The sequence below is a fragment of the Eptatretus burgeri genome, chromosome 6 (assembly GCF_056783735.1).
Source record: "Eptatretus burgeri isolate ZD-2024b chromosome 6, Ebu_testis_v1, whole genome shotgun sequence".
Lineage (NCBI taxonomy): Eukaryota > Metazoa > Chordata > Myxini > Myxiniformes > Myxinidae > Eptatretus > Eptatretus burgeri.
Window position 1 is genome coordinate 41,303,835 of NC_140966.1, and position 27,490 is coordinate 41,331,324.

Sequence of the window (27,490 nt, forward strand, 5' to 3'; positions counted from 1 at the left end):
TGTTCATGATCTAGTGTTGGTGAATAAATCAGCTGCCCCCCACCAGGTCCCCCTGGTGTGGAGGGTGTATCGACATGGACACCCAGCAGGATTAAATACAAAACCTGCCAATGTATGGAGGAGCTCCTTGTGAGCCAACACCCATCCATATCTGGTGCCAACTCCATCTGCGGATATCCTCTCCTCCTGCAATTGCTTACCTTCCCTGGAAGGTAGGTGGCAGGATTTGCACTCCAGCCACCACAAAACACTTCATTCCGCAAAACACTGTAATGTGTGGCGGGGTGGTGCTGAGGCATCGTCCACCAGACGACGGCCTCCTTGGGTTAACCTGAAGTGGTCCTTTCAGGTGGGTGCTTGGAATGTCCTATCCCGAAGAGATGGCAATGGGCAAGGCATCTGCCTGGGGGTTGGCCAGATGGAGGCCCCTGGTGTACTGGCGGAAAGTGAACACAGCGATTCCACATTCATACAGTAGATATCTGACTCTTCATCAATCTTACTAGTTTTATTCCTCCGAGATGAGGTCGCCGGACGCATTATGTTTTCGAGTTGTCCATCCTTCCATCCATCCATGTGTCCATGATAATATTTTTAGTTACTTCGATAACTTAAGAACGGCTGAAGGGATCTCAGTCAAACTTGGTTCAAGTATGTATAATGATGTAAAATTGAACCGGTAAGACTGGGGTAAAGAGGTCAAAGGTTCGAGGTCCTGGTTGGTCCTGTTCTATTACTTCACTAACCTGTGAACTAGTGATGGGATTTTGACCAAACTTGGTAAAAGTATATATATTATGATGCAAAGATGAACCGATTCGATTTTGGCAACAAGAGGTCAGAGGTAATTTCAGGTAAAAACGTGATACTTGAGAACAGCTCAAGAGATTTTAATCAAATTTTGTACAAGTATGTATAAACCTCCGTTAGTGCGTATAGCCATGATATATTATTTGTTACTAAAAGGTCAACGGTCAGAGGTCACATTAATTCTCCTGTTAATGTGAAACCATTGACTATGGTATTTGAACTAAACTATTTACATGTACCATGAAACATAATGTACAGATTAGATATTGAGGTCAAATAGTCTTGAAGTTTTAGGTCAAAATTAGAGAAAGGAAACACTTATTGTGGGCGGATTGGTCGATGTTGTGATGTTGAATTCTGTCTAGTTTATATTGCTATCATGGAATGAAGGACTTCCATAAATCAGACACAAAATTATCTGCACAAGTCTGATTATTCAACTGAATATTCTGGTATGGTTATTCCCTGCCATGAATAATAATGAAAGGAAATGCACCTCTTCCTACTCACCCACACTATGTCATTGGCCTTTCATAATTGCAAGAAATGAAGGCAAAGGGTGCCCTTCCTCCTGTAGTTCTTCATTCAGGGGCTGGAACCTGTATGGCTGGATATTTGATGATTACATGAAGGAGGAGAATAATCAGACTTGTGCATATGCATGGGATTATAAAACTGCAGTTCCACATGCTCATTTACCTTGTGTCATGCTGCCCTTATTTAACATTTATCTCCCAAACACAAGCACAAATTGACAAAAAAATAATATATTTTGTACACTGGAGCACACACACAACACTGAAAGGATCCCATTCACATTGACATACCATCCCATCAACCTTCAAGTCAGCAGCATGATCATCCAGAATGATTCGAAGCTTTTACAGAACGACCTTGAAAATGTCTCCATTTTAACACAACCACCTCTCATTTCCTTTCCATTTCCTTCCTCTCCTGATATTAATACTGCCTGGGAATCCTTCCACACAAGCTTGCTTTCCCTGATGTATAGATGGTTTTTGTTTGCCATCTTGTCTGCAGTTATCATACCTATCCTCTCACCGCTGCTGCACAGAATCCTGTGGTGAGGCAGATGCCTTCAAACAACGAGCCTTCCATTCATGGAAGGCAAATCCGACCGAAGGCAACCTCAGATCATTCCACAAATCCCAGAACGAGTGTGTGTCTGCTCTCAGGAAAGCCAGAAAACAACACCTGACCAACTTCAAGGCTGAACTCTCAAACCTGTCTCCTCCTTCAAATACCTGGTGGCACCTTGTTAAATCCGTGTCTGGAGAATGCTCCCCATCCATCTCTTCCCTCACTTCAAATGGCACCACAGCTGACCCTGCTTCTGCGAATGCCGAATGCCTCGATTCTGTCTATGCTTTCATATCTTGTGTACCCAAACCCTCACTCTCTACACCTACCATACCCTGTCATACCCAACTGCGCATGGATACTCACTTTCCCATTTGAGAAAGTGGAGAGTTTTCTGGCAAACCTCAACTCTGATTGTGTGACAGGCCCAGGTGGCATCAGTGCACATGCTCTAAAAACCTCCTCTATAGCTCTTTTTAATCCTCTTTCTGCTCTGTTCACTCGATCATTCTTTCTGGGTCAGTTTACATCTGCCATTGAAGTTAGCCAAATTCACTGCAATGCACAAACATGGTGCAAAAACGGATCCTCTTAACTACAGGCTCATTAGCTTGCTTCCTATGATAAGCAAGGTCGTATAATCTATCATTGCAGTTGACATCAAATCCTTCCTTTTCTCCAACAGCCTGATCTCAGATCAATAGTTCAGTTTCAGACCAGATCACTCTACCTTGGACATGCAGTTTCTTCTCTTCCAGCAACTGATGGAAGCCCCCAATCTCAAAAATGAGATCAGGGCTGTCTCTCTGGACATATTTTGAGCATTTGGTAGTCTGGCACCTGCCTGGATCTCTAATCTCTCGGCTTACGGCATCGAAGGCCACCTCCTCTCATGGCTCATTGGCTTCCTCTATTCCCATAGTCATTGTGTAGCTCTTAACAGGATCCTATCATCTCCTCTCCCTGTCAAGGCTGGAGTGTCCCAAGGCAGTGTTCTAGGCCTAGTCTTGTTCCCTGTTTTTATCAATGATCTTTCTGATTCTCTCAAAAACCCTTTCTATCTCTTTGCTGATGATTCCACTCTCTTGTATCATTTCTTATATCATTTCTCATCCTTCAGGCAGGGAGACGGCATCCTCTTCCCTTTCTGCAGATCTTGGTATAATCAGGAGCTGTTCCAACACTTGGAATATGTCTTTCAACACTGACAAATCCCACACACTCACCCTGCCTTTCTGAAAGGACCGTTTGGCAAACCCTCCCATCTACTTCCTCAATAAATCACTTGAAGAGATTAAGTCACACATTTTTGAGCCTTACCATCAGCCAGGATATTTCTTTCGATGCCATGCAATGTCCTTCCTTGGTCCTTCCTTTTCTTTGTTCGCTGTCGATTGGTTTTTTCCTTTTCCGTTTCATCCCCACATTCCCTTTCCTATTCTTTTTGTTTCAGTCAGCTTGTGTGCAGCTTGTTTACCCCCGTGTGTCCTCCCCATCCCCTTGATCTCACTCTCGGCTCTTCGCTGCTGTTGGTGTTTCCCTTTTCCATTATGGTCCCTTCCTTCCATTTTGCTGTAGCTCTTCCATGAGTCTCAATATGCCATAAAAAACAGAAATGTGGACACAAACTTGCGAAATTCTCTCATTGGAGGACCATTACCCTCTGATCTCCCACTATAAATGTTAAGGATTTTTGAAATCACTGTAACACCTGCCTTTTCATCTAGACAACCACTTCAATCTCAGTACCCCCCCCCCAAAAGTATTCAAATCACATACCACTTTGACGATGCCTCTGCAGATATGATCTACGGAATCACATTCATTCTCTGCAATAAGATATATACGAGTACTTTGGTGAAACTGGGCATTCACTTTGTGTGAACACTTGCTCGATTATAGGGACCAACACTGCAGATCTCTCCAAGCTGGTTGCTTGACACTTCAATCTTCTCAGACATTTGTTCAGCCACATGACAGTCTCCAGGATCTTTTTCCATGTCAACACTACGGACAGTCGCAAGTGTAAAAAGGCAAAGCCTTAACAACAGGATTGGCACGTTGGCTCCACACGGGATCAATAAGTGCTTTTCATTCATTTTGGCCTCCCATCTCTTACAACTCTTCAATCCTTTTGCTCTGTGTTCCCCCCCCCTCCTTTCCTTTTGTTGTATCTATTGTACATGATCTCCTTTTTGGCTTCTCTGTCCTCTTCACTTTTCCCCTCTTCCCCTCTTGCCCTCCTTCCACTTATCTACCCCCTTGTCCCTTTTCCTCATATCTCTATTTCCTTTTTTTTTTATAATTAGAATCTTTTTTCTTACTTTAAAAAGATGTTTTAGTTTATTGATCAAGTTGTTTTTTTTTTCGCTTCTTGTTTGTTTTTCTTATTAGTCCCTCTTTTCTCCCAGTCAACTTGACTTTAACCTCTGAATTTGACCCTTTCTCTCTGAACCTTGACCTTCCCTCTAATCATTCCTTACCCATGTGCACCCTGACACCATTTTGACACACCTCTGATTCACTCCCACCCTATGTCAATCCTTGCCCCAATCCCATCCCCCTCTTTTGCTTCGACATAGCATCAGCTTCTCCTTGCTTCCCACGGCGGTTAGCATACCTTGATCTGCATTACGCTTATTCCATTCATTGTTCGACCTGTCTGCCTACACAGAACAACACGAGCTTTCATGAGCAAGCCTAGGATTGTCATCCTTGCTTTGACGAAGGGTTAATGTCTGTACCCTCAGCTTATTGCTTCCCATGGCATTTAGCACACCTCAATAAACGTCCTGTTGATTTTATCCATAGCTCTTCATTCTTTGCTCACTCAAGTGACAATGCAAACACACACTAGTAATAACCAACAGACGAAATAAATTACCTATAAAATTAAAGGGCTGCGATTGAAGATCGCTGATGGTTCCCTGGGATATCTCGGTATGGCCAACTCGTAATATATATTGGCCAATTGGTAGCACTTGAAATTCTTGCTCAAAATGAAAACAAACGTGGTTTTTTTTTTTGGTTTTTTTTTAAACCAAAAAGCTGGATACAACAGACACCAGGATTAAACACTGAATGCATCCCTCCAAGAGCCATAATAATGACGAGAGCGAGATTGATGGCGCACCATCACAAATCCCCAAACTTCCCACCTAAAGCAAAGTTGAAAGATGGCAAAAAGTTCCACCAGGAATGACCCAATATCAAATTTTGAGTTAAAAAAAATTTCTTCCTGTTTTAAGCCCTGTGAACCTCGGTCTAAAGCTGGGGAATGAAGCATGGGTGAAATCCATAAAATCGTTTCATATTTCACGTGTCCCCCAATGTTGTTTGCATGTAGTTTCATTAAAAAATGTTTTAAAATGTGCCCGTAATTGCATTTTTTGGAATTTAACCTTTTGACCCTGCCTCAGGGGGCAGAGCCAAAAATGATACTGCTCTCGCTCCTTCGTGCTGCTTCATGAATTTCTGTCTGACCGTTTAGAAGGAGATATCGTGATGGACGGATGGACTTAACTGATTACAGTTGTCCCTTGTTGTTTTTTTCGAAAAGCGTGGGGATAATAAAATATGCATGTGTAATAACCACAGTTTTCTCCTCATAAAATAGTTTCTGGTCTTTTACTTATTATCCCCATGCTTTAAAAAAGAAAGAAAAAAAAGTGCAACATTATATTCTGCTCCGTCTGTCTTTCTTTCTTTCTGTGTCTGTCTGTCTGTTTCCATTTGTCCATCCGTCTGTCCATCTTTCTGTCTGCCCATCACGTTATGTCCTTCTAAGCAGTTATGCAGAAATTCACCAAACTTGGTAGTTATTATCACCACGTGGCAAGAATGTGTAAGAGCAGAATCATTTTTGGCTCTGCCCAAAGGGCCCCTGTGGTGGGGGTCACAAGGTCAAACACCAAAATTCAACTACGACCACATTCTTTGTGCAATTCAATGATAATATCCAATTATAATGAAACTTCTTATTATGTTATCAATATTGGGGAGTGCATGAAATATGTAACGATTTTTTGGATTTGATCCCTGGTTCATTCCTCAGGGGGTGGGCACTTTCCAAGGTTTCCATCCACAGCTTGATTGACTGCTTTCTCCTCTGAAAAAGAGTCCTGCTCTCCCCTCTCTCCACGGAATATATATTAAAAAAACTCCAATTCAAAATTTGATATTGGGTCATTCCTGGTCGAACGTTTTGCCATCTTTCAAACTCGCTTTTGGTGGGAAGCGTGGATGGGGATTTGTGATGGTGCGCCATCGACTTCGCTCGAGTTACATTTTGTTTTCTGCACCAACCTCAGTTTGTGGTTATAAGCCCATTACAGAGGCTTCATAAATAACATCTTCTTGCTGTGTTAAGTGATTTTAAAATGTTTGCACTATCAGAATTATGGCAAATTTCAAATTAAAATTTGTATTGTGCAAAGAGACTGTTGAAAATCCTTAGGCAGGCACAAAAGGTAAAAAGTTTCATATTGCACAGAATATGAAAATGATCAACATTGCCTTGCTCCGATGTTTGTTTTCCTTCTCGACTTATCTTTGCAGAGTTTTATTTTTCCTTAACATCGATGCAAAAGTTCAAGAAGCTGTCGGGAATTGTGTGCTTGTTACCTCGATAACAATTCCCAAGAGTTACATAAACTCCTACAACGTTGCAAATGCAACCTTTGCTGTTTGGCGCTAGTTAAAGGGAGATTGACGTGTACTTTAATTAGTTTTAAGCTGTATCTATGTGTGCTTTTGCAAAAATAGAATTGCACAATCTGTTGTGTCACCTTGTTCATCACAGTTCCGATTGTGACTTGGGTGTGGGATTTTATTTTGCTGCAGGATACTTTGCCTTTGCATACTGAGGAGGTTGCTGGCCTGATAGCGAAGATTGAAAGGTTCAGTGAAGGTAGCTGCTGTTCCGTACTCACTACCAAATAAAGTGATCATCTAATTTATAATAATTGCCTCATATTGGAAGCATTGTTAACATCATATGTTATATTACATCAAAAAAAATTTTTAATGGCCACTTCGTGCCTGGTTTCTGATTGGTCGCTCTTGGCGCTTGCTTGCAAACTGATTGTTGTACCTGATAGATCTGGCTGGTGAAATTCCACACTGCATCTTGTTGCATGAATCGCTGCGAGAACCTTTGAAACAGGCTGGTAGTGGGCCAGCCTGGAAACACCTGCAGCAACAGGTGTGCTGTTGTCCAATGTTCGATAAAGAACCAATCACGAGAGCAATTTGAAACGAAATGCATGATGTGCATATTTGGCAAAGCTGTCTGAGATCATAGACAAAGCAATTAAAAAACTAGTTTTGTATTACAGGCTAGCCGATGAAAAGACATCTTTATTTCACAAAGCAACCAATCATTAATGAGGCTCACCTACAGTCAAACCAATCAAAAAACCCACTTTTTAAAATGAGCATATCAATTGGAAAGGCAGTTCACATTATCGGAAAAGTCCGTTTTCTAAGATTATTGCAAGGCAACTTGAAACAAGGTCAGCTGATGACCTACGTACTTGTTTGTGGCATGTTGCAGGCATCCATTTTAGGGAATCTAGAGCATTTGGCATTGTTGCGTCCAGGTCACTGCTTTGTCGAGTTTGGTGCTGGACGTGGGCACCTTGCGCACTGGGTGCAGCGGGCATTGCCCGCCAATAAGCGTGCTCATTTCTTGCTTATTGACCGCTCCACTGCCCGATTCAAGGTCTGAACGTGGTTATATTTCTAACTTTTGATTGGTTAAATAACATTTGCTTGTAATGTGACAAATCAGACCTTTTTACTTTTTTATTTCACTAGGTGGATGGCAAACACAAGCAGGGAGCTGGGGAGTTTGAACGGCTTAAAATCGACATTCAGCACCTGGACCTTAGTAAGTAGTCTCAAGCTTGCATCCATTAACCAAGGCAATCACATGATTTTTCCAATCTGCACCTTAATGCTAGGACTGATGAGAAACACCATTTTAAAGTCTCAAAATGGTGATGCAATCATCGCATACCAGAAGTGCATCTGTAGCATTTCCATTTTAAACAATGCTTCCGTTTGAGAGCCATTCATTATCACCAGATGATGAAACTTCCATGTTTTAAGCTCTTTGCTGTTGCCTTTTGAAAGCGCAATTGAATTCTGTAATGATGAATTGCTGTACGCATCGTTTGGTGGCAATAGTACAACTTTGAGAGATGAAAAGGTGAAAATATTTAATCTGCATTTATTGTTGGCTTCACCAAGATGTAACAAAACAGGATGATCCTGTTCAACAAAATTGTGAATGGCAAGTCCACATCCCCTTTGCTTATCCTTTTGGAAGGGCTTATTTGGCCATGCTGGTGGTGTCAAGGCCTCTACTTGGCACAGAGGCCAACGGATCTTGTGCTTTACATGAGTGAAATAGCTCGCTTAAGGATTACAAGATCCAGCATTCAGTGTCAACTGCTAAAAAGTATAAAGCGCTGCACTAAAACTACATGTTTGTAGTTGGAATTGCTACTGCTGGGAACTGAAACCAACAACAGACAATTTGAAGGCAAGCACATTTTCAATGAACTAATATTTGCTCCAAGTCAGCTGTCTGTTTGGGTGTCTTGTCATGTGCTTATTTTGTGCTTTTTCTCTCGATTTTGGGTGTGTGGGAGCTGTACACTGTAACCACATATATGTAGACCATCGGCCTCAGTTGTTAACCAATTCAACTCCTTTTATTATTACGCTCTCCTTCTTGAACTACCATGTTTTCCTCCCTCAATCATCCACCTAATCACATACCCAACAAAAAATATTTTGAAATATTTCAAAAATTGTGCACCTTCACTCTTCACCTTCTTCATTACCCACTGGCCAACATTAATTAAAATAGTTCCTTTCCCTCTCTACCTTCCTCATTCCCTCATTCCTCTCTTCTCTTCCTGTCTATTTATTTTGCAGCTGCTTCCACCACCTTCCAAACTCCTCTGTCATTTTCTTCCATTCCCTTCATTATTCCTAGCCTTCTCACCAAGAAACATTGCTTGGCAAAGCACGTTTTTGCAGTGCTGCTTTTCTTTTTGCATTTAAATGCCCCTCCCTCCAATCGGGATGTGATGTGGGCATCCGTATTGGTGATCTCGGCATTCTAAAACAGAATCTGATTTATAGTGAATGCAGAGGCATGATGGTTATCCCCAACATGGCCACAGATGCAACATATTTTCTCTCCACCCAACCCCCTGCGAGCATACCCAAACTCCCCATGCCCTACAGCACGCTCCCTAACCCCTTACAGCGCGCTCCCTTACCCCCTACAGCACGCTCCCTTACCCCCTACAGCACACTCCTTTACCCCCTACAGCGGCGCTCCCAGACCCCCGCCAGCAGCACTCCCAGACATACCCCCGCCAGCAGCGCTCCCAGACAGACCCCCCCCCCCACCAGCAGCTTTCCAAGACCCCCGCCAAAACGCTCCCTATTGTGAATCCTCTCTTCATTGTTCTCCCTTTGTCTTTGCCCCTCATACCATCTCATTCTTCAGGGAAAGTTCCAAAGATCTGTCATGAAGGTTTTCCTGTTGTTGGGATTGGGAAGCATTTGTGCGGCTCTGCAACAGGTAAAACAAAGTGCATTCCGAGATGTTGTTGAAAATGTGTCACCCACAATAAACAAAGTTCAAGTGTTGTGTTTTGTTTGGAGTAACATATTAACATGGAGTAACTGTATTAGTAACAGCAACATGGAGTAACTTTGATAAAGACCAAATGGTTGACACATCAGACCAAGCCCTTTTTTTTCTGGAGCAGTCTTTTTTTGAGTTGGTGAAGTCACATTTACCAATCTGCATTATCTCAACAACAGTTCATTTATTCTTTCCAAAGAGCAGTAGAACATCCATTTTGTGTGAATAAAAACTGAGGGTGAAGCCTCTGAGTTAGCATTGCCTCATTATTATTATAACTCATCATAATCGTTTTTAAAACCAATTTTTTTAAGGTTCATTGACAATTTGTGTGGCAATTTGAATGCCATATACTGTCCAGTTGTCTCCTGTTGTTCTTGTTTGATATATATATATATATATATATATATATATATATATATATATATATATATATATATATATATATATATATATATATATATATATATATATAACGAAAGTGCTCTCTTGTCAGGTTATATTCCGGTGTTGATTAATAATGTATTGTTTGTGAGCATTGGACGACAGAAAAAAAATACACAGTACAGAGATTCAACACCACCTTTAAGACCACTTTTACCTTTCAGACCCTGAACATGTCTTTTACCTTTGAGACAGTTTTATCACTTTAGTCTTTCGCCAAAGGGACAGCCAATTCGACTTGTAGCATAAACTTCTAAATTTCCAAAACCCCATTTGTTACAATTTAGAATACATTAATAGAATTTTTCCCCCACACTCCCCCGTTTTTTTTTTTTTTAAGGAAAATTTGAATAATTTTTCTTTCACATGATTACCATGTCACGTTCCTGAAAGAGAAAAGATTTCCATTACTCAAGTTCAATCAACAATGGCAGCGAGTGCTCATATCAGAAAATGAGTGAGTTTCCATTTAATTTATGGCCTGTTCATCAGCATGTGTCACATTGAAAACATGCTACCCAAAGTCAGAAGATAAACAGGTCAGGGTGTGGATAGAGCAGCACCCAACGGGAAACACAATCGGAGCACTCCTTGAGCTGAGGAGAAAATAGATGTTGGTAAGTACGAGCTTGGGCCTGACACTGGGTTGAAGGAGACGAAAAGGACTCGAGAGGTGAACAGAGATCCAGCCCAACAGAGCCTGGGGCCTCGCGGCAGCAGTCCGTGCAATCAGGCCTGATTTCACCAAGCGAGCTGTGCACGTTAGATGCAGTTGCTTTGCAGCACGAGCCCCCACCCGCACTATTGAACACATGTTGCAGAGGAATCGCAGTGTGGAACTCCAGGCCTGTCGTACATTGAAGCAACCACAGCAAGTTCACGATGTATTTGCAGAGCGGCAATCGAGAGTGTACCTGAGAACATTCCTCCATGCAGGCACCACACAACACCAACCTTAAGACTTTGCTCAACCTTCTCCTCAGTGGGTTTTTTCTTTCTTTTTCCCCACATTGCTCCATCTTATCTCCTCAGGAAGGGGTATAGTTTCATGATCACGTGTTGAATGCCCAATCACCCAAATCTGGGTTCTCTCATCATCCAATCTTTCGGTGGAAGTTCTTTCCAAGCTTCATTTTAGACGAAATCGTACATTGCATGGTTTAACTGCGTTCAACACTCCAAAACAAACAAAATCAAAGTTAACATCGATTAAACATGTCAGTAAACATCATGCGCTCATGTATTTCCACAAGACTGACAAAGGTTCTTTCAAAGCATTCAACTTGCATTATATGTCATATCAATATTTTATCCCTTTCCTTGTTATTTCCGTAAATGACAATTCAAATACAGTTTACAGAAATCTCAGTTGCATGTGTACTCAAAACATTCATTTCATTTGCTATTTCTTTCAAGAACCGAATCCAAAGCAATTTGATTTTGCACAGTTACCATTTTAACATTCATATCTGCTAAACAATTTCCAGTTTCATTCACAAATAGTTCCAGAGCAACTGCCATTTTATTATCTTGATTTAATTCTCAGTAACTTTTCCCTATCCTCAATTAACAGATTAACAAGGTTTTTTAATGAGCTTAGTCTGAAAGTTACTAACACAGTTACCGCACAACCCCCAATTTGAGAGTTCCACTCTGCTCGGCCATCCTGGCATCGAGTTGCCAAGCTGCAGAGCGTCCATTTTGAAACAAGAACTTTGATAACATTGTTACAAAATTTTCCCAAACAGTTTAAACAACACCCAAATGCTAACGTTGTTTTACATTAACCTGGTAAGCATCCAGTTTCTTTCATGTTGAAATGGAACTAAAATATCCCAAAAATAATGTTTAACCAATCTCTATCTCAGCACTGAATTCCATTGACATTTTTTTTTAATCTCTGACATTTTCTATCTATCCACTTCTCTCTCACCAAAACAGCAATTTCCTGCTATTTTCCAACTCACATACACAAACCATCTATCACTTACTCTGACCTTCTCAATTACTAATCCATTTCCTTTCTCAAAAGAATTAAATACAGTTTAAACAGTTGAACAAAAATTGTCAAATCATTTGTCAAATCTTGCTTAAACAGCTTTATGGTCTTTTATTATTATTTTAACAGTCACAATAAAAATTTCTTTTAAAATCAATAAATCAAAAATATAATCTTCAGCGTCTATCCAATTAAATCATGAATTTACCTTGACTGAATCGATCAAAGGGTTACACGGGGTTGTTTGCCATTGCCTTCCCAGCACAAGTTCAGGCAACCTCAACATTTACAGACGAATAAAACAATACGCCTATTTCAACGTCCATTCGAGGGCATCATCAATTATCTGTGAATTTCCCCACGTGCTAAACATCATCAAATCATTTTTAAAATCATTCAAAATCACGTTTCTACATTTAAATCACATCTTTTAAGTACAATGGTTACAACTCAGATCAAAATCTTCGAAACATTTCTGACACGTCCACACAGCTTGCCCAGCACTCAAACCTGCCGGGTTGAGTAATTACAAATCATCACAATGCCAGCGAGAGCTCACCTCCCGAATCTTCGAAACATTCACAATTGTTATTTCTATTTATCCAAAATCCCTATGGCTTTTAAATAAAACTTCAACACTTTTTCCCGAAATGGACTTCACTTTAAACAGATTCAGTAGAGAGGGTGCGCCACAAACACCAAGCAACAAGGAACAGGAAGTTCTCTCCACATCCGGTGGGAAGAAAAGAAAAACTCTAAGACAGGCAAAACCCACAGTTTAGCATTACTCTGTCATGGCTTCAACACCCGCAAAAACCCCATAAAATATCCTCCAAATCAATCGTTTCTATCTATTTTCCCCTCTATTTCTATCTATTTCCAAATCAATCTCTATAACATTTCAAAGTACAATCAAATCGAACCTCGGAAACGTCTTTCCCTTCATTGCAAATGGCATGCGCACTTCGACATAATAGCCCCACCCTCTTGAATCTGCATATTAATCGAATGTCACAGCTAAAGCTAAGACAAACACAGACTCGGTGGAGAGACATGCCACCCCCCGCAGATCCAGTGGAGGGGGCGAGCTGCACAGTCGCATCTCGCGACCTTCGCGTTATCAGCACCAAACCACAAACAGCCAGGCTGTTTTATTTTGACTCTCTGCCTGAAGTTTCTTTAGTTGTTAAAAATATCGTCAAAATCCCAACAGAACACGTTTCATTGCAGTGAATATTGGACTCGCACAAGTTTCATTTTTTTACTCTCAGCAACACATGCATCTCAATGCGAATCACCAGCCACACACCCAGCCGGTCAATCGTCTCCTGCATTCTACAAATTTCACGGTCGACTTTCCCACATTTGGGGAAATCGCAAGGCTCAACCTCCCTCCTGTAGTGCAATGGGTAGGCTTCGCCCTGAGAATACCGCCTTAACTAACTGATCACGGTATCTCTCCTATCAGGTAAGTATCAATGCAAACATATATCTCACGCGTCCTCTGCGCGGTCTGTGGCATGTCACTTCGCCATGCTCATTTCATCTGACTCCTTTTCTTCTCCAGCACTTTTCTAAAACAATTACAGTACTTATCGTTTACTTTTAAACGGACTCTCTCTGCTACCTCTTCTTTCTATCAATAAAATTATCTGACAATTAACTTTTCTTTGTTCGAAATGCGTTACCTGCTGAGACAGCCCACCCTTGAGGAACGCCTCTCCCTTACCTTCGCTCAAGCACTTGTCGTTCCTCCAGGCACTGCCTCCGGCAGATTAAGCACCTCCATTCACGAGCACCGCACCAATGTCGGTTCGAATCCGAGTCTTAGGCACCAACTGTTGTGGATTTTTCACCCACCCCGTTGTGATCGTTGAAGGATTCTTCCTGGTTGATTGTGGAATCCTATTTAACTTCAGGCAGAGTTCAACGTTTGTCCGATTTGGTTATAAAATCCTGCATAAAACCCTATCGACACTGATAACCGATGTCCACACAAGTCCTTTCTTTGTGAAACAATTTATTTTCTAATTATTCACCATACACTTCTCACCCTCGTACGATGAACTTCAGAATCCCCATTTGTTGCAATATTATTTGGTTCTTTTTCATTTATTCTTACTTTTAGTTAACAGTTAAACCAACCCGAGTCAATTCACTTCCACATTACATCAGAGAGCTTTGTTCTAACTTGGTACTTGGTCAGTTCCAAGGAGTACAAGCCACTGAGATGCTTGCTATACATCCTCACGTGCTTGCACTCCAACAATTTTACATTTCAAAGCATTTTATACTTTCATGGGAGAGTGGTGGGGGCTACCAACCCAGACTGCATACGTGTCCTCGAGGCGAGAAGCCACTACGTACATTTTGAGGCAAAGGTTCGCTGTTATCAGCCCAGGTCACACCGCTCCAGACCAAGACAAATTTTTTTTATCAACATTTAGGGAAAAAGACTTGTCACCAACCCAACTCATCAAGTCTTGTCATAACTTGTCCACAACTTTTTAAAATATTTGGCCATGCTGTATATGGTTTTTGTCCCCATCTCTTGGAAAAAACATCTGTCGTTGGTTGCAACACTCACTACCAAGTTCCAAACTGATTCTGGACGCAACGTCAGCACAAGCACTGTTCATTGAAAGTTTCCTGAAATGGGTTTCCATGGCCGAGCAGCCGCACACAAGCCTTAAGATCACCATGCGCAATGCCAAGCGTCAGCTAGAGTGGTGTAAAGCGAACCGCCGTTGGACTGTAGAGCAGTGGAAATGCGTTCCCTGAAGTGACGAATCACGCGCTTCACGATCTGGCAGTCCGACGGACGAATCTGGGTTTGGCGGATGCCAGGATAACGCTACCTGCCCGAATGCATTGTGCCAACTGTAAAGTTTGTTGGAGGAGGAATAATGCTGTGGAGCTGTTTTTCATGGTTCGGGCTCGGCCCCTAAGTTCCAGTGAAGGGAAATCTCAATGCCACAGCATGCAATGACATTCTAGACGATTCTGTGCTTCCAACTTTGTGGCAACAGTTTGGGGAAGGCCCTATCTTGTTTCAGCACGACTGTTTCCCCTGTGCACAAAGTGAAGTCCATACAGAAATTGTTTGTCAAGATCAGTGTGGATGAATTTGAATGCCGACTGCAACCCAGACCTAATCGCCAAACATCAGTGCCTGACCTCACGAATGCTCTTGTGGCTGAATGGAAGCGAATCCCTGCAGCAATGTTCCAACATCTAGTGGAAAGCCTTCCCAGAAGAGTGGAGGTTGTTATCGTAGCAAAGGGGGTCCAACTCCACATTAATGCCCATGATTTTAGAATGAGATGTTGGACGAGCAGGTGTCCACATACTTTTGGCCATGTAACGAAAAAAACACACACAAACACACACACACACACATACACATATACACACACCCCAATAAACAAAATTGTGTGCTGAAGTTAAGCCTTGACTGACTGCTCACTTGATGATTCTGTGTTTGGGGTTCAGGTCAGAACGACCCCCATTGCGCGCGCGCTCACACACACACACACACACACACACACACACACACACACACACACACACACACACACACACACACACACACACACACACACACACACACACACACACACACACACACACACACACACACACACACACACACACACACACACACACACACACACACACACACACTGTTTCAAAAATGATTGATACAACTTTGATTTCCTGCTATTTCTTTGTTTTTTGACGTATACTGTTTTCCTTTTCAGGGTTTGTTGGTGTTATCATGGTTTTTGTTCCCTGGGATTTCTAGCTCCCTTACTCATCTATGTCATTGACAGTGAGGCAGAAGACAAAAGTGGTGGCTCTGTGGTATCAGACTAAATCATATGTAGACACCCGCCAGAGGTTCTTCTGGGAATACGACCTCAGAACACATGATGGACTCACAAATTGTTCCATTCAACGTATTGTGAAACATTTTGAGCACAAGGGTACAGTGCGCAACCAGAGCAAGGGAAACAGTGACAGGTGGGCCAGCATCAGTAAACAAGAGCCAAGCCAACATTGACACCATATAGGATTCTGCAGTGGACAGTCCCAAGAAGTCCCACCACCGGCGCTCCCGGGAGCTCTGCATCAAACCAACATGTCTGGCGCATCCTCGTTAAGGAACTGAAGCTTTTCCCATACATCATTTATTTTAGGCATAAACTGAGTTAAGATGTCATGAGAAGGAGACTTGATATGTGCAATTGGGTCAGTGACATGATGGAGCGGTACCCAAACCGGATCAACCTGATCTGGTTCAGTGATGAAGCCCATTTCCACTTGAACGATGCCATCAACAACCACAACAACGTTTTCTGGTGTGTGTGTCTACATATGATTTAGTCTCATACCACAGAGCCACCACTTTTGTCTTCTGCTTCACCATCAATGGCATAGTTGAGCTACGGAGCAAGAAATCCCAGGAAACAAATAGCATGATAACACCACCAAACCTTGGAAAAAAAAAATGTTATAGGTCAAAAACAAGGAAATAGCAGGAAGTCAAAGTTGTTTCAATCTCTCTGAAACACCATGTATGTATGTATGTATGTATGCATGCATGTAAGTGTATGCAGTTCTGCGAAGCCGGTGCTTCCCCTGAGACAATGGCACAACATATAGCGGTCCTGAGACAGTTATTTCATCAGTACTTGTTTACGATAGCCCTCCCTTACGTCTAATGGGTTGATGTGACAAAATGTCTTGTGAAGGCTTCAGGTAGATCTTTGTTCTTGTTCTCTATCTACAGTATTTAATTTGCCTTTCTGCACACATTGCTCCCCCTCCTTCACACAAGCCTTCAGACCACAGCAACAGGCAGCTTATTTGTGTACGCATGCCATTTCCCATTCAAACCTCATGTCATTATTGTGGTGTCCGAGGTGCAGACAGATATGAGCCGAGAGTGTAGTTGTAACTCTGGTTTATTACGTGCTCGGATGTACACTACTCTGAGCCTCTAGCGGGCGCGTACAGATATATGCATGCCTAACCACGTTACTATTATCACAACTACTCCACGCCCCCTCAGCGCTCTATGCCCATACACCACACACCTCCCTCCTAAATGTATGCTTATAAAAAGACAATTATAATTATAAAATGACAAAATGATACTAATCAAAAATCATTGACACTATGACACAAAAAGCAACTAGTGACAAAATGGCACTCAGCAAAAGCATTGGCACGAGTACACAAAAAGCAACTGGTGAAAAAGGACACTAATCATCCAAAATCCCCCCCAAGTACCACGTCTCTTGATCCGCCCTGGGCGGACAGCGCCCCCAGACGGCCCATGCTTACACGCCCTCTGGCTCGGTCGAGGTGACACCCAAGGCGAACCTCCCCCTGCACCATCAAACTCCCCCGGCCGACAAGCTTGCTCGTCTCCCTCAAACAGAACTGAATCAGGTAAACACCCCGAGTCCGCTAGCCCCATGGGCGCCAGCACGTCTGGCCTTGGCGAGATCAGAGGTGGGGGCTGCATGGCGCTCGGCACGTCTGGCCTTGACGATATCAGGGGTGGGGGTGACGCTGAACAGCGAATCTGCCCCGGATCCCCGTCATCAATCCGAACCAGGCAATTTGCTGGCTCCATTACCTTTGCAGGTTCATCGGTGGCTGAACATATCACATTTCCACACGGTAACGAAAACACATTAAGCACCATCGGCGCAGATGTAAACTTCCCTTTATGCCAAGCACGTTTCCACATCTCAACAAACTATCCTGCCTGCTCGCTCGTGACAGGATGACACAACATTTTAACAAACGATTCCGGCACGTCAGGATGACACAACACTTTCACAAACCGTTTAAGGTGTTGAACACCGCCGCGATGCACAAGCTCATTAAACACATCTGCGAGGAACTGCGGACCGTTACCAGAACCCAGCATATCGGGTATGCCTTTTAACCAATGCTCGTCCACAGCCTCGTTACAGTAATGCCCGTCGAAGACCTGCAAAACCACACGCTCCGGCCGCCCAGAGAACGCATCAATCACAATCAAACGCATTCCGCTCACGCGCGGCTTATCGGCATTTGCCTGCCCAGCAGCACAATGCTTAATCACTCGTTCAATGTCTCTCCCCAACCCCGGCCACCACAACAACTTTGCGAACAACGATAGCTCGGTTGTGGGATGAACGGCTGAAGGCATAGAGACGAACCCTTCTCGCCTCCTCCTCTGCGCTGCCTCCTCGTCCCTGCAGACAGCGCTCGAGGCAATCACATGTTGAACGATCGCCTGCACGACACACGCATGCGCCGGATAACGAGCCGATCCCACCGTCGACGGCAGACCGCTCCAATCCCCTGTTGAAATCGCCTGAACGACATGGGTGAGTACTCTGCTCCCATCCCCTGTTGGAATCACATGAATGACACGGGCGAGTACTCTGCTCCCATCCCCCGTTGGAATCGCCTGAACGACACGGGCGAGTACTGTATCATGAGCCGACTCCACCGTGACCTGCTTGGTGGTGACCGGCCCACCCTGGACCTGGCTCAGTGCAAACACATCAACCTGGTCGGCTGATCCAGACGAAGTTGGACCCTCCGCGCAAGGCAAGCGCGAGGGACCGCCGCAGTCGGCATGCGTCCCGTTGCTCCGGAACTGTATATCGTAGTTGCAGGAAGCAAGGAACAGACACCAACTCTGCATCCGTGCGGCCCCTGCCCCAGCAGGACCTCGCACGCGGGCTCCAAGTGAGGCACCCCTCCCTCCCTCCTCAAAAGCTTTGCCTGCACGTCCTCAAGTCGTTCCAGCTCGTTGCAAAACAAATCTCGATGCTTTTGAAGAATCTCCCCCGACTGATGCTCTAATCGGCTCGGCACGGGTCGCCCAAGTTGAATGGCTGGCGCCATTCAGTCTCGCCTGAAGCGAGTCAGCCAGTCTCGGCCCAGGAGCGCCGGCCCCTCCCCTCGTACCACAAACAGCGAGAGCATGGCGCTTTGACCTCGGTAGGTCACAGATACGTCTGCCATTCCAACTGTCGCTTCGCTGGTGTACGTGTACAGCGTGAGGTTAGATCTGATAAGGTTGAGACCGTTGAGTCTACGAGCGGTCTGCTCGCAATTGATCGATACAGCGGCCCCGGTATCAATTTGAAAAACGACCGGCGTCTTGTTCACCTCGATCTCCACCGTCATTGGTCTTGTCACCGTCGGACCAATTGAAAATAGGTTCATCATTGGCTGCAGGTCCCGCCCTGGATCATCGGGGTTACCTCATGCAGGTTGCAGGTCTTGCTCCGGGACGTAAAAGCGTACGTCATGTACAAAACCTCGTATAGGTTGCTGGTCTTGCTCCGGGTCGTCGGGGTGGCCTCACACAGGTTGCAGGTCTTGCCCCGGGTCATCGGGGTTGTCCCACGCCACGTGGACCTCCGCACCACCTGTGAGGCTCTGGCAGCAATGGCTTGGACATCTCCCAGCGTCTGTTCGACGGCCGATGCCGTTTCGACTGCTGAATTGAACGTAATGTCCTCGTACTTCAGCCGCAGTATTGCCGAAACCATTTCCGAGTCTTTCAATCCAGAAACAAAATGATCTTTGAGCCTGGCCTGCCGTTCACTCGACGTGAATTTGCAGGCGACAGCCCGATGTTTCACCCGCGCGGCGAAACTCGCGATGCGCTCCCCTGGGCTCCTTGTCAGGTGATCGAACTCGTACCGCGCCAGCTGCGATGATTTTCCCAGTGCCGTGTGCGCCTCGCAATCCAATTGCTCCGGCAACAACTCAAAGTCATTGCCGACGAAAACATGCACTCCGCCATGAGCGGTGATTCGAAACATCCTCGTCACCAACTGTGATGTCTGGGTTGCAGTGAGGCACGGAGAGAGTGTGAGTGTAGTCGTAACTCTGTTTATTGCGTTCCCGGATGTACACTACTCTGAGCCTCTAGCGGGCGCGTACAGATATATGCATGCCTAACCACGTGACTATTATCACAACTACTCCACGCCCCCTCAGCGCTCTATGCCCATACACTACAATTATCAAACAGACACTCACCTCAGACCTCATCCAGACTCAGACCACAACGTTGCAACATTTCTACAACCATCACAATGCCTTTATAAAAATCCCTATATCAATCCAAGCTCGCTTGCCTTTGCTATTAAGCACCACAACCGCTGTGATGCCTCAATCACCGCTATGACAGCTCAACTACCATTCCAGAGCGCAACACGACACCACCGCTACGATCGTCGCAACCACAGTCACCACCACGGATGCCCACCACTACCCTTTGGAGGTGGCGGGGAACAATGTGCGCCACGTACCATGGCAGTTGCTTATGCTTGGAACGTTTTGGCATGTAGCTTGAAGTGCAGGTGTGCACTAGAATCTGTTCAACATCGTGTGGATGGCCCTAGCGCTCCGCTCAATTATGTCCCTCATTTGGTGCCCAGTGCATGTTTGTTGTCTGAGAGCACCACCAGATACCCTTGCCCCATGTTAATCTCGGAGAAGAGTTACGTGGTGATGCACAGAGTGAATGAGGCCATTTCTGGTGCCAAGTCTTCGCATGTGCGGGGCCAACACTTGGGGAAGCATTCGTGCACTAATGAGAGCGTTCGGAAACTCCTACCGCCCGTTCTAATCCGTCTTTGGGCTCTTCCCTTACCAAACAACCATAAAGACACCTGTGGGAGCAATCTCGGACGCTTGTTGCTTTTGGCTCACTCTTTGGTTCGGGATGTAAGGCGGACGGAGCAGATGGAGCAGAGCACTGGGTGGGTGAGCAATTCAGGCGCCGTGCAAAGCGCATTCATTAGGGCCAAGCCGATAACATATTTACACATTCAAATAGTCTTACACGTAAGAGCTGTCTTCTCATACGTTCTGTCTCTTCTTTTGTCTTGTCTGCTGTGGGCGCAAAAGGCCGATCAGTAAGGAGAAGTCCCGAACAACCGTTCTTTTCAGAGCGACCCCACAGACATGCACCTCTTTCCATTTTCTTCTCTGCGCCTCATCCGCAATCCACTTTTACCTCATCGCACCTCCTCCGACCATGCACCATTAGAAACCTCAGTTTTCTTCATTCTTCCCCCTGCCTCACCCCCTCCTAAGCGATTGGGAAGTGTGGGTCCGTCGACTGCGTAAGGTATTGAAGACGTCGCACACCTCGTACTGTTTCTCATCTTTCTTTGCTCTCTCACCTTCCTCAGGGAATGAATGTGGTGGTGCCTGTCATGTTAATATAAGTTAAGAGTGCAGTTCTTAATAACGGGGTAAATTCTGCACTCTTCTTTCTTTGTAAATATTTGCAAGTCCTTTTGCCTTACCTGCTTGTAATAAACCTGCTTGTGTTATCAATGTACCCAGCTCATTGCGTCTTTTTCTCCATTGGTCCAGCATAGTCCGTGCATAGTTATCCAGGAAGTTTTACCCCTCCAATTTGCTTGTTCGCCAGTGTGTCCTCAGCAGCTCCTTTCGGCTGAACCTGCTTCAGTAAGCTAACTCGAGTACGCATCGAGGGTGTGAGACACCTCCCCCCACCCCACCCCACTTGATGCTGCCAATCCACTAGAAACGTTAACACGTGAGGTAGTGTAAACCCTACCAGGATTGGTGGGATCAATCGGTGCTTGTGGTTAATTAGTAACCCGTTGGCATGCGGAGTTATCCGTGCCCGGTAGCCTCAGGAGCGGGTGTTCGGGAGGATCTCGAGCTCTTCACCTTGTGGCGAAACTCGATCCCCGGATCCGTAACAATATAATTTTTGGCCCTTTCGCTCAATCGTGAAAATCACTTGAAAAATTCTCAGATCCGGATCGGGATTTGAATCTTCACCAAAATTTAATCGTTTCTTCCTCGTCGCATTTCCAACCTGTCCACCAAGTTTTGTGTGAATGCATCCATAACCTTTTGAGATATTGTGCTATATATCATTTTTGTCCGATCACTCACTGGTGAAGAATCTTAAAAAAATTCTCAGATCCGGATCTGGATTTGGATCTTCACCAAAATTTAGCGTTGCCATCCTTGGCCAGTCACCTTCACACACAAAAAATTTCAAAACGATTGCTTGAAAACTGGCCAATAATCGTGTGGCAAACAGACAAACAAACAGACAAACAAACAGACAAATGCTCCAGACCAACATAAAATGGTGAACATTTGGCATGAATATTGTGAACTTTTTATGGGTGTACCAGAAATGGAGACTAAAAGATGGAGTTTTCTACATTTAGCAACTAACATGCTACCCTCACCTCACCACCCCACACCCCCGTGGATCTGATGTGCAGTACAACATATCAAAGTACACTCTATGCTTAATTATGTACATGCTTGCAGTGTGAGGAGACTCATTTAGAAACATAGTACAGCAGTTACTTCAAAAGCATAAGCTGTTCCATCTTTTGTTCAGTCTGACAAGGCAAATCTTACGACAGCTTGCACAGAGCTAGAAGAGTTTGCACTTTTTACCTCCTTCACTGAAGGTCGAAGGAGGTTATGTTTTCATCCCTGCCTGTCTGTCTATGTTTGTTTGTGTACAGAATATATCAAAAAGTTGTGGACAGATTCGGATGAAAATTGCTGGACAGGTTGATTGTGTGGCAAGGACGAAATTATTAGATTTTGCTGAAGATCCAGATCCAGCTACTCAAATTTTAAAGTGATTCTTCAGAATTGAGAGATGGGGCCAAAAACTATATATATATATATATATATATATATATATATATATATATATATATATATATATATATATATATATATATATATATATATATATATATATATATATATATATATATATATATATATATATATATATATATATATATATATATATATATATATAGCATGGTATCTCAAAAAGTTTTGGATGGATTCGGATGAAACTTGGTGGACACGTTGAGTGTGCGACAAGGACAAATTTATTTGATTTCGGTGAAGATTCAGCTCCGGGCGGAGGTATGCGCTCCACCGAGTGCCCTTCTAGTTTAATATGCATTTGTTCTGAATGCCTCTCCAGATCATAGACAGGATAATCTGTGGCAGATGTGTTCTGGTGATCAGAAAGCATGCCACGAATGTCAATGTGTGGCACGTGATTCCTGGTTATGCTATCTCACGTGAGATAAAGAAGTTAATATGTTTTTGTCTTTTGCTGCGCTCAATGTATAATTACACGACGAGAGTAAAACACAAAAATAAATTGTGTTTAGAGATGAAAAGAAAGGGGAAGCTAGTAAGGGGAAAAAGGGCTGTGAAGAATGTAGATAATCGGATAGGGTGGGCATCGGAGTCAAAGAAGGATGCATAGAACAAGTGGGTGTTCGACAGTCACTATTCGTTTCTACCTCAATGCAGAAATATATTGGTTTGAACCCAGTTTTCTATTTCAGTTTGTCCAATATTTTTATGTCCTTGTCAGTAGTTTGTACCACTTCCAACATGAAGTTAAGCGAATGTCTGTCTTTTTAAGACGAATGCAGTCTGTTATTATGGAACCATTGATTGCAGGTGAGGTGTGATGGTCAGGTGGATGGGATGACAGATGGAGATTTGACAAAGTTTGGTTGTTTGAATGGAAATTGGTGCTTTGCACACCCACGAAGTAATCAGCATTGTGCTTCCTTGCAAATACGATGAGAAAATAATTTTATTTTGCCCCATATCCAATTTGAAAAATATCTAAAACTCTACAGTCTTTGGCAATGATCTTGTTGTGCTTGATGATGTTTTAAATAATTTTTTTTTCCAATTTTACTCAGACTTTGCTTTGCGCTGCCTGGCTGAGCAACTTCCCAACCTAACTAACCATGTACAGTCGGATTCGGGCATTGAGGTTCCAAGAGCAGAGGACCAGGACACTTGGACGGCAGGAGTTGGGAGTCAGGTTCTAAGAAGCGAAAGCCAAGATTGGAGCAGGAAGGGATCCAGTGTAGCTGGGTTGGTCATTGCCCTGTGCTGTCATCACCGATGCCGCTGGAAAGATTATGTAGGAAAGGAGTTCTTCCGAGCACGGGTAAGAGGATTTCTTCAGTTGTAAGCTCACCTTAACTGGTTTTAGTACCAGTCAAGTTATTGCATTTTTTTTTTTGGGGGGTTGTTTGTTTCCCTTACTCTCTGGCACGCCAACCCCCTTCATTTTGTCTGACAGGGTCTCGGGTGCAAAGACTTTTCTCGCCTGTGCCGCTTAAGCAGTTGGGCCACTTGTGGCTGGGGAAGAGGGCGGAACGGGACAGAAGGCCATGACCCAGTTGGGGAGACCACCTGTCCTTTTGAAAGTCAACTCGATCTTGATGTCAACACTCGAGTGGCTCTTGGCCAACAGTGCAAACGCATGTTGGATGCGGGCCGAGTGGACTTTCTGCGGAAGCGTGGCTTTGAGGCAACGCTGAAGGTGTATACGGATCCGACAGTTTCTCTGGAAAACATTCTGCTCACAGCATTGCCCCGGAAGGTTTATTGTTAACTGACCCTTGATGCAGGTGACTCCAATACAAATATCCATAGCTTAGCATTTTAAAAAGTTTCCTTGTCGTTATAACACAAAATTCTGAAATGGACTGTCATGTCATGTTGTTCGAAGAATGAAACCAAATATCAAAGATCATGTTGCAAATCCCATTCATCGAGACTTGGCCAGTCATTACAATTCACCAACTCATTCCAATTCATCACCACAAATGAAAAGCTTTTTTTTTTCAGATGTATTTATTCATTGCTGAAGCTTTCATCTATTTTATTAAATCTGTTATATCAAGTGTTATATCATTTAACAACAATTAAAAAAAACAATAGAAATGGACAATACTGGAGGCATTTTCCTCTGTCGTAAAGTGCCTTTATGCGAAATCTGTCAAGAAAAAAAAATGCAAATGTACAAAAATGTACATTTCCTTGTGCCGAACACAGCATTCCTCTGTACGTGAGTGGTGTTTCCTTTATTCAGGATTACTTCACTATATAATCCACCTGTAAAAAAAACTTTAAGCAAAGCTTTATTCAGCATCACTTCACTCTACTGTATAATCCACCTGTCAAAAAACCTTAAGTAAAGCGACCCGTGGTTGCCCACCCAATCAATTCGGAAGTGAACATATTCCACAAGTCGAGATGCTTCCTGGCAGATGAAGAGGCATTCTTGTCAAATTGTATAAACGCTGAGCAACTTCATTGCTGCTCAAGAGTGAGGTCGAGGGAGACCACAGCAGTGCAGATTGGAGCCGAATCTGCCAAACACGCACAACGCCATTTGTTTTCCTCCTAAAGTGTATACATTATAGTCATGAATAGGTTGGAAATATCACTCAGAAAATTCGCATTTTTCCTGCCGCAAAGGGGTAGCAGTTTTATTACCTCCACCACCGCAGGTGCATGGAGGTTATGTTTTCACCCCTGTCTGTCTTGTCTGTGAACAGGATATCTCAAAAGGTTGTGGACGCTTCAGACGAATTGTGATTGTGATTCTTCACCATTTGAGTGATGGGGATAAAAGCGATTACACACCGCAATATCTCTAGTTTTGGTCGGATTCGGACAAACCTTGGTGGACAGGTTGGACAAGGAAGAGTTGATTCAATTTTGGTGAAGATCTGGATCCGATAATTTCAGTGATTCTTCAACATTGAGTGATGGGGCTAAAAACAATACATAGCACGATATCTCAAAAAGTTGTGAACGAGTTATGACAAAACGAGGTGAATCAGTTGGTTAGATGACAAAAACCGATTAGATGTTGGTTCAGGTCCGGATCCAGATCCGGCCTATCAGTGGGATATAAAACAAACTGTTCAGCCTGGTGGGGGCTTGTGCTCTACCGAGTACCATTCTAGTTAGTTGGTGACGCAGGTCATGGAGCAGACTAGTTGGCTGAATTTTTTCAGGATTGCCAACTGGATTGGAGTTGAAGGATATGTCATAGACCAATGTTGTGCATCACAAGCTCGTGTAATTGTCTCTGTTTTGTTGCTTATTTATATTGACAACTTGTCTGTGACAACATTCACCTATGACTGACTTGTTTGTGGACATCATTAACTGTTCAGCTTGTATTGCGAAACCAGAGGATTGGTAGCAGGTATCTCCAAGAACACCGATTGTAAACAAATCTGGTCTGACTTGTGACCCCTTTAATTGAACTTTGAAAAGTGTAAAGTTATGCATATTAGAAAGCGGTTTCAACAAGTTGAATAAAGACTGAGCCTCGATGATGATAACGTGACCTTTGTTCCATTAGAGCATGTCAAGGATATCGCAGTAATGTTTGCATCCAATCTCTGGTTTGATCAACATGTATATTCATGTATCAGGAAAGCGAAAAGATGATCGGTACAGTTTTAGGAGCTTAAATGCCAACATTTCTCTACTTTTGTAAAAATACTTAGCATGCCTGTATCTTAAATTATTTGCTTGCCCATTATGGAATCATTACATGGCAAAACACAGGTAATTGGAAGATGTGCAACAGAGTGTGATTATGATGATCCTTTGTCTCAATGACAAGGAACATCTAATAAGGTTTAAATTGTTATAGCTTGTAACATTAGGAGTCGAGATTAACGTGGAACATGATCCAGATTTTTTTAATTGTTTATCAATTTGACAACATTTCTTTGTTTCAACCGACAACTTTACGTATGAGGTCACACCATGAAGTTGTTCTCACCAAGGGCACGTCTTGATGTTCAGAAATGTTCTTTTACTCCTCAAATTGAACCATTTTCTCAATGTTAGTCGTCTCAGCACCATCCGTCTAATACTACTTTAATGGCCCTAATTGTTCTCGTACTTATGTGAGGTCAGCCTTTCACAGAAATGCTGACCACTCATAACATTCGACTGAAGTCGGCAATTACTTGGAAATTGGCTGTGATGATGGGCACAACTCGCCTACTTTGTGAATGACACCGTAGTATCCTTGATATCCACCAGGAAATGCAAGCAGAAAGGACTCTGAGCTTAATGTCCATCCGAGGTAAGACACACTTTATGATGCAGCACCCTGCCTGTGCAGCACCGACCCAGAAGTTCAGTCAGGTCAGGAATCAAGCCCAGACGAAGCTCAGAGGTAAGTACACTACCTCTCCGCCAACCGATCAGACCTTGAGCACCATCCATTATTAGGATACCAAGTCTTTCAGGCTGGGTAACCTATTGTTTTTCTTCTGTTTATTATTATTGCAAGCCAAACCCACGCTCCGCGCGAAATTTTGAAAGTGAGGGTTCGTTAGGACGTCAATATATCCAGTGTTCACAATGTGATTTATAAAATTTCTTCATATACAATGTTTTTTGTTGCATTCTTTGTGTCAAATTCACCTTCTGAGGTAGTCAGCATGTGCAGAAGAGGGTTTTACATTGTAGACGCTGTTTTCTCGGAGTGGCATTACGCCTCTCAGCGGTGACGGTCTGTCGACGACAGACGTAATGACATCAGCGAATGACCGATG

General features: G+C 43.5%; 2 protein-coding genes and 1 non-coding gene across 13 annotated transcripts in view; 1 reads left to right on the plus strand and 2 right to left on the minus strand.

Moving 5' to 3' along the window:
• TRMT13 (tRNA methyltransferase 13) overlaps positions 1–26,257 on the plus strand; it is a 45,802-nt gene extending 19,545 nt beyond the window's left edge. For 8 of the 10 annotated variants that reach the window (XM_085884683.1, XM_085884685.1, XM_085884682.1 and 5 more), the window contains 7 exons: positions 6,754–6,820; positions 7,011–7,114; positions 7,466–7,633; positions 7,729–7,801; positions 9,440–9,514; positions 23,807–24,060; positions 24,196–26,257. In XM_085884683.1, the coding sequence (XP_085740809.1) occupies positions 6,754–6,820; positions 7,011–7,114; positions 7,466–7,633; positions 7,729–7,801; positions 9,440–9,514; positions 23,807–24,060; positions 24,196–24,510 (1,056 nt within the window). In that variant the 3' untranslated portion in view covers positions 24,511–26,257. The remainder of the gene's footprint in view (positions 1–6,753; positions 6,821–7,010; positions 7,115–7,465; positions 7,634–7,728; positions 7,802–9,439; positions 9,515–23,806; positions 24,061–24,195) is intronic. The other 2 variants (XM_085884679.1, XM_085884680.1) reach the window with 2 other exon arrangements.
• Positions 13,336–13,499, minus strand: LOC147024619 (U1 spliceosomal RNA). The gene has a single exon (XR_015059661.1). It is a non-coding gene; the product is annotated as a U1 spliceosomal RNA (small nuclear RNA).
• Positions 24,732–27,490, minus strand: part of LOC147024620 (leucine-rich repeat-containing protein 2-like) — a 77,281-nt gene continuing 74,522 nt past the window's right edge. For both annotated transcript variants that reach the window (XM_085884691.1, XM_085884690.1), the window contains one exon: positions 24,732–25,270. Coding sequence is in view for 1 of the 2 variants with exons in the window: in XM_085884690.1 (XP_085740816.1) it covers positions 25,212–25,270 (59 nt within the window). In the remaining variant the exon portion in view is untranslated. The remainder of the gene's footprint in view (positions 25,271–27,490) is intronic.